Genomic DNA, 7,654 nt, shown 5'->3' with positions numbered 1-7,654 from the left:
CCTGAGTGTAGTGACCACAGCTTCCATCAGTCATACACCTGTAGGTCCCGTCGTTGTAAGCTCTCTCACTGACCCACATCTCTGTGGCCTGTGCGGCGACTAACCGGGCGCTGATGTGGCGATCTGAAGAATGTACGAGAACATCCTAAGTACATGTTGTAATAATAGTTTAAATATAATTAATAACAATGACAATTACAGAAATAATAAAAATAAAAATAAAAATATTATTGATATAAATAATAAGTAACAAATAAAACACATGATTTACTAAATAAATAGACAAGTAAATAAATATCACTTGTTCACAGCGATCCATAGGGATTCGCAGCTGACGCAAGTTATTCTAAGGGACAAAACTGTGGAATTACAGATTGATTGTGTTTGGGAAAGAGTAGTTTCCCTTTGTGGCATCAGCGTCTTCAAACTTTCAAGCCTCTTTGCCGCCTTGCACATTCTTGTCACACTTCGCGGTACGTAATTTAAAAAAAAGTAAGTGGTACAGTATTTTTTTGTTATTTTGTTTGTCTCTTACTTACGTTGTTCATTTTTTTAATTTAAAAAAAAAATATTTGTACAATGTCGTTTTTGTTTGTTTTGTCTTCATTTAATGTTTCTGTAAAAAATAAAAAAATTGACACGGCAGTAGTGCACATAGTAAAAAATATTTTTAAAATGTATTATAATAAAATTATGAGTACTGATTGTTGTGCAAGTAAGTAGCATCATGGTAGAGATAGAAAAGCAAAGACATAACAGCAAGTAACTTGTAATGGTGACACAATCCACAACTCGCTGTAGACCTCAACGCCTTTAACACAATTCAGAGAAATACAATCGTAAAAATGAAAATTTGATATATGTTTGTTTGTTTGGGTTTGTTTGTTTGCTTAAGTCCACGTGTCCACTAAAGGAGAAATTACCCATATTTTGTTTATCTGGGGGAGACAATTCGGTCTGTTCATGTCTGGCGTGTGTGTCCATCAATGTATGGGTAGCTCTGACGATGCTATATTTCTCGATATCGGGCTTAAATAGTCAATAAGTCAATGGCCGCATGGCGGGAATAAGAATTAATTTTAATGGTATACAAATGGTAAAATTAAGTGTTTTGTGCGTAGATGGTGCTAATTTTTAGGCGCTGGTTACGAATGTAACTTTAGTCTTTTTTCATCCGACCTGAAGTTTCATCATCATCCACTGCCAGATCTGCGACAGACATCGGCGACCTTGGTTCTCCATTCATTCCTTTGCTCAGATGCTCTAAAATAAGCTACGTTTCCCTGATCTTTCCCTGTTACCCATTTGTTTAGGTTCCCTAAGTATGTTGTTCTGGGCCTACCCCTGTCTCGTTAGCCCTCAATTTTGCAAGTGGGAGCTAAATGTTCAAGACTCTTATGTCTATTCAGGTGTCCCAGAAACTGCATTTGTCGTTTCCTGATTGTTTTTAACATTCTTCTGAAGATTAGAAGTAAAAAAAAATTATTGTCCGGAGGTGTTGTGTCTTTTTTAGGTGGACACATCCAAACGGAATTCTCACTGATTGCTAAGGTTAAAAAAAAACCCCCAAAACCCTCCAAAACCCACTTCCCACCCCCCCCCCCCACAAGAAGAAAAACTGATCTATTTCAATTACCGACTTCCTGAGAGACGGACGACTTACGACTGGCCAGTTTCTGGTTTGGTGGACACGCGGGCTAACTATGTATGTTGAGTTCTCACTTGACGTAGCCATGATGTTCTCTCCCCAATACCTCCGGCTGGCCGGTGTGTGGCTCATGCGACATGTGGAGGCCAGGACGGACACTTTGTTAGCCAGGTCATCACTCCACGTCTGGTTGAAAAGGGCAATGGTAGAGGAGGGTGAGGGTGAGGCACGGTGTGTGTGTGTGTTTGGGGGCCGACGGATGGGAGAAAGGGAAGCTGGGACGGGGAGGGGTAGATAGACAGACAGATAGACAGACAGACAGGCGTGATGGGGAGAACTAATAAAGGTATGTTCGAGAGATATATATTATATATACACACACACAAACACTCTCACACACACACACTCACACACACACATATTATACATACACATACAAATTGTAAATGACTTTCTGAGTGTTGTAACTTACCAACTAACACCATAATTACGTGTACATCCTATGATCACAATGGAATCAAGCGAGAATTCATCAACAGCATATTTTTTTTATACCAAACACTGTGCTACCAAGCCCAGACATGGACGATAAACAGAAATCACCAAAATAAAACAAAAGCTTGTGAACTGAGATGGAACAGCACAAGAAGAGTCAGGAACGAGATAGTCAGAGAACCTTGGAGGGCAAAAATAAACCATTCCTTAAATGACATCTGTCAAGACAACCACCAGACACTATAGCAGCAAGAGCATACAGCCAGAGATCAGATGGATACATAAGAAGAGGTACGCACAGGAAAAGATGGATAGAGTGGGTCAGAGAAACATCAGTCAAAAATAACATAACCATGTAACAGGCGATACACCAAAAAAAGAGAAGACGTTTGTTTCTCTCATCGACACCACAAGGAAACAGACACCGGAAAAAAGGGAAAGAGGAAAAAAGTGTCGCAACGTGGTGAAATCTGGTGCTCTTCAAACTTATGAAACCGAAGAAACTGGCATTTTCCTTATCCGTTGGGCAATTTTTGTCGAATTTTATTTTTTGACTCAAAACCTATTTTAAAAACCCCACACATTTCTATGAAATTTTAATGAAAAAAGTGATCAAAGGCACAAAAATCATACATTTGCAGTTTCCAAGAACACTCAGGCATAAAAAAATCCCCTAATTTTGGAGGCCATTTCCTGGCTTGCTATACCCCTGACAATAGGCGAACCCCGCCTCTTTCAAACGCAAATATCTCAAATTCTATTCAAGATGTGTTGGCATACTTTTCATCAAAAGCAAGACAAAAGAACAGGCTTTAAAATCGTTCTAATAACTTCATATTATGCCTAAAAACCGATGAGCGCCTGATTTCCCCGTGCCATGACACTATTTAAGACTTCACCAGATCCCTCAGACCCGCGCCTTCCTGTCTCCTGGCCTGGTTGTGGGCGTCAAGAAAAGCCTGCTTGTCTCCCCTGGGAAATACACAAACGTTTGGCATCGTAGTGAAATCAGGCGCTGGTTAAAATAAGGAAATTAAAGAAACTGACCTTTCTGCGATCGATGGTCAATTTTTATAGAGGTTTTTGTTTTGAGCTCCACACCTTTCACTTGAGCTTCAAAACTCATTTCTGTGTGGATTTAACTGAAAAATGTCAATCAAATGCACACACCCACACCCCCCCACACACACACTCATATACACACAAACACACACACATATACATATACACACACACATACACACCGGTTTATAAACCCACACACCCCCACCCCCCCCCCCCCACAATATAAATTTGAAGTTTCCATGGAGACTTGCAACTTTGGAAGTCTTAGAGGTTTTTTTCTTTACCCTATACACAAGGCTAACCCCATCTCCTTGTATTGTAGTAGGATACTTCTTAATAAAAAAGCAAGACAAATTAACAAGTTTAAGACCATACCAACAACTCCAGATTCATGTTCAGTACAATGTTATGTAAATGACTATGTATCCATTTATGTATTTTGAGAATTTCATTGTGTATATTTTTTAATTATGTGATTTTGTATGTGTTAATTTCGTAACGATGTACAAGCTTGCGCTTGCAATAAGCAAGTAAATGAGTGTGTGTGTGTGTGTGTGTGTGTGTGTGTGTGTGTGTGTGTGTGTGTGTGTCTGCGCCCGCATTTGTGGTGGCGAAATATTGTTCATAAAGCGCCTTGAACACGGGAGTGGGAGCTATAGATATGATCTACATTACTATAATATACCTTGAAATTGACGAGAGCCCGATTCCACCGTGTTGTGACATATTTAACAAGTTATTCCAATTTTACAGTTGAAGAGGTCAGAAAGATATCTACTCACCAGGTCAGGGACTTGAGATGACCGCCCCAGCAACACGTGACCAGACACAGGACACTGACCAACACACTGACCGCCGCTCTCCTCATCCCGACAGACGTGGACACAACTTTTCCTTAAATAAAAGACATCTCAACCAGCCAATAATAATCATTATATCTAAATATAATAATGCATTTTATGATTACGTAATATGTGGCTCAACAAGGCGTGTGAACCTCTCTGATGGTCTTGAAATATCCAGTCTTGACGTACTTCATCTAACAAGATAGTCTTTATTAAGCTCTTAACTGCTGTATAGGCGTATAATATTATAACACTTTCTTGTATTCTCAGCGGGTGGTTGAAAGGCGCTTCTGGTAGGTCCTACTTCTTTATTTTTCCTCTGTCGCTTCTGTCTGCCTGTCTTACTTTTTCCCAGCCCTATGACCATTATAGTGTCGATATGCTGCTCTGTGCTGAAACAAACAATGTGTTCGCCAAAACTGGTACTCTGCCATTTTCTTTCCTCTAATTTATTGAGGAAAGTTCTGATGAAATTATAGCTTGTACAGTGATTTATTGTTTAGAATAAGGGGAAAGATATCACAGCTTTGTTTACATTTCTCTTATAAGAGCATTATGCTATATTGTGTATACAATCCTGGATGGACACATTTCAGTTTTAGAGATGAAGAGCTTAAAGGAATTATGATATTAGTGAGTCTGGTACTTTTAAGGGGTGGAATTTGGAATACAAATCTTATGTTTGTGTTGGTTTGTGTGTCAGATTATGAGTGTGTGTGTGAGTATGTGTTTGTGTGTGTTTGTGTGTGTGTTTGTGTGTGTGTTTGTGTGTGTGTTTGTGTGTGTGTATGTGTGTGTGTGAGCGCGCGTGTGTAGTGCGTGCGTGCGTGCCTGTGTGGGTGTATGTGTGTGAGTGTGTGTATATATATATGTGTGTGTGTGTGTGTGTGTGTGTGTGTGTGTGTGTGTGTGTGTGTGTGTGATTTTCATTCATAAAACAACTTGTATGGTGAATTGGAACAACTAACTTTGACGGCTTCATGCCCCATGCACCAAAGGGTGAACGAAACGAGCACTCAATCACACATCTGACGATAGCCTGTCTTTAAAAACCTTGCTTTCAGTCCTAGTTTTTTGGGTTTTTTTAAAAGAACAAAAACTGAATAAAAAATACTTCAAGAGACATATCGTTCTCCAGGTTTACAAAAACCAACAAACCAAAAAAAAAAAAAAATGTCAAGCCCAACACTTTGAGGGGGCTCTCGTGGCCCAGTAAGGTGTTGGCCTCACATTCAAAGGTCCCGGATCCGAATCTGGGTAGCGACGGGAAAAAACTTTCTTCTCTAAAACTGTCTCCTTTCACCTCCTTTCCTGCTCTCTAGCCTAGCAATGTTCTGTCGTCTGCTCTCGTCTCCACTTTCTGCCCTCACACTCTCACCTTTGACCCCTTCTCTGGCCTCCTGAGTCTTTCTACAGCCTTTCTACTTCTTCTCCTTGGCTTCTTCGTACTGCTGTCTTTCAGCCACACTCCTGATCTTCTGATAAGAAAGATCTACACCTTGCCTAATTGGAAAAGGGCGAAAAATCTCGGAGGTCCTGTGTGCAAGTTGCGCACGTTAAAGATCCCCTGGGGTTCTAAAATCTATAAGAGTAGGCTTCGGCCGTCACCCGGGAAAAATTCAAAATTTCCTATCAACTGAAAATGTTTAATGTGTCCGGCGTGCTCATATGGGCTTATGCAGTTGCGAGCGCAGTAAAACACTTGCAAAAACAAATAACAGCACTTTGATTAAAAACAATATTGTAGTATTTTGGTATTTGTTACGTGTGCTCCAGAACTATTTTGTCGAAATTCAAATTCTGCATATTGAAAAAAGCCCCCAAACCAAACAAACAATACAGTATTTTATGTATACAATTGTTTTAAAAAAGCACCAAAATATTTTTTTGTCTCTTGAAAAATTTGTCCCTCTGGGCTTTTCACTCACCCACTAGTCACGAGGCAAAGTTCGGAACTTATTGAAATAGTAACGTGTTTTCAATAGAAACTAACTCAATAGTTGCTTTACACAATGGAGACTTATTCAATAGTTACTTTTACAGTGGAGACTCATTTAATACTTTTACTGTAGAAACTGACTAAATAGTTACGTGTTCACATTCGAAACCCACATATTACGTCAGAATTTGGCCAAAATGCAATAGATGATCAACTGGATTCCTTGACCTCTGCTTAATATAGTGATGTAAAATTAAAAATATACTCCAAACCATTAAAAAAATTCATTTGGGTTATGTCCAAAGTGACATTGATTTTCTCGTGTAATTTGGCCTGTCTGACAATTCGTCTCTCATTCATTTTAGCCTAAGTCAGACTTAGGCCAAAACCTGGGCACGCTTTTTACCCTCAGTCTTGGATCTAACTGTCCATTTCTGTCAAATTCTTCTCAAAATGGCCTAAGTCATTCAGAATTGAAAATCGAAAAAAAAATTAAAAAATTATGGCTCAAGTCATTTTGCAAAATGGCCTAAATCAGATACAACAATCACGAAATGGCTCAAGTCATTTTGTAAAACGGCCCAAGACAAAGGCCAAAGTTATGAAATGGCTTTCAGTCACATCCCATAATTTTGAATTTTATTGGAAAATAACTATAAGTACTAATGAGGTCTGGTTAATTAATTAGCTCTGGAAAATTTGGGCTATCAAAGTGCATTTTCCACTTACTGCGAAAGTTGTTTTTTTCAATTGTCTCCAAAGTGTAAAAAATGGCTTAGCCAAGAAGGTAGCAGCTTGACGAATAATAGTTACGTTTATAATAGAACAATCACTCAATAGTTACAGTAACATCAGTAGAAACTGTCTCAATGGTTACGCGTTTGTATTCCAAACCTACACAATGGAACAATCACTCAATAGTAGCTTGTTTACAATAGAAAGTCACACAATAATTACACGCTTACAACAGAAACTCGTTCAATAATTACGTGTGCAGGCCTACAATAGAAACTAACATTATAGTTAGATCTACATGTTTACAGTAGAAACTCATACATTAATTACTTGTTTACAATAGAAACTGACACACTAATTGTGTGTGTACAACAGAAAATATCATTCTAAATGTATGAGAATATTCTAGAAACGTACAAACAGTATTCAAACAAATGAGAACTTTCTACAAACGTACGTGGAGGAGGTCAGCTGATGTTTCGGCCAAGCCAGATGAGGGCTCTGAACGACAGAGCGTTAACGTGTGTGGTGATATTATAGTTTTATTTTCCTCGTGACGTCAGATGTTGCTAACGGTGGAGCGACGCTAATCGCAAGAAACACGTCTTTCTGCTTTCAACTTTCAAGCGTCGACCTGGTCTCGTTCTAGGACAAAAATATAAACAAACAAACAAACAAACAAACAAACAAGCAAATAAACAAACCTGAGAAAAACTGGAAAAATCAGGAGCAGGCTGAACGTTAAGATTTCGTTCAAAAAGTGTGACAGGTTGTTGAAAAGAAAAGGGGAATAAGTGTGTGAGGTTGAGGGAAACAGAGAGAATTGTGCCTTATGAAGGAAAAGGATGGCGAGGGGTGGGGGTGGGGGGGGAAGGGAGGCCTACAGGCGAGGGAGAGCAAGAAGTGAATTCGTGATTCAAAATTAAT

At 39.1% G+C, this 7,654-nt stretch overlaps 1 protein-coding gene across 1 annotated transcript in view; it reads right to left on the bottom strand.

The window, feature by feature from the left end:
- The window catches only part of LOC101858018 (pathogenesis-related protein 1A), a gene marked incomplete at its 3' end in the record, with an annotated part of 8,935 nt that extends 1,638 nt beyond the window's left edge, over positions 1-7,297 (bottom strand). Inside the window, 5 exon segments of the mRNA XM_013081172.2 lie at positions 7-123; positions 1,723-1,834; positions 3,043-3,115; positions 3,991-4,102; positions 7,185-7,297. Coding sequence (XP_012936626.2) covers positions 7-123; positions 1,723-1,834; positions 3,043-3,115; positions 3,991-4,076 — 388 coding nt within the window.
- Between the last annotated feature and the right edge of the window lie 357 nt (positions 7,298-7,654).

The sequence above is a fragment of the Aplysia californica genome, unplaced genomic scaffold, assembly GCF_000002075.1.
Source record: "Aplysia californica isolate F4 #8 unplaced genomic scaffold, AplCal3.0 scaffold00119, whole genome shotgun sequence".
In the NCBI taxonomy this organism is placed as follows: Eukaryota; Metazoa; Mollusca; class Gastropoda; order Aplysiida; family Aplysiidae; genus Aplysia; species Aplysia californica.
This window is presented reverse-complemented; position numbering and strand designations above follow the sequence as displayed.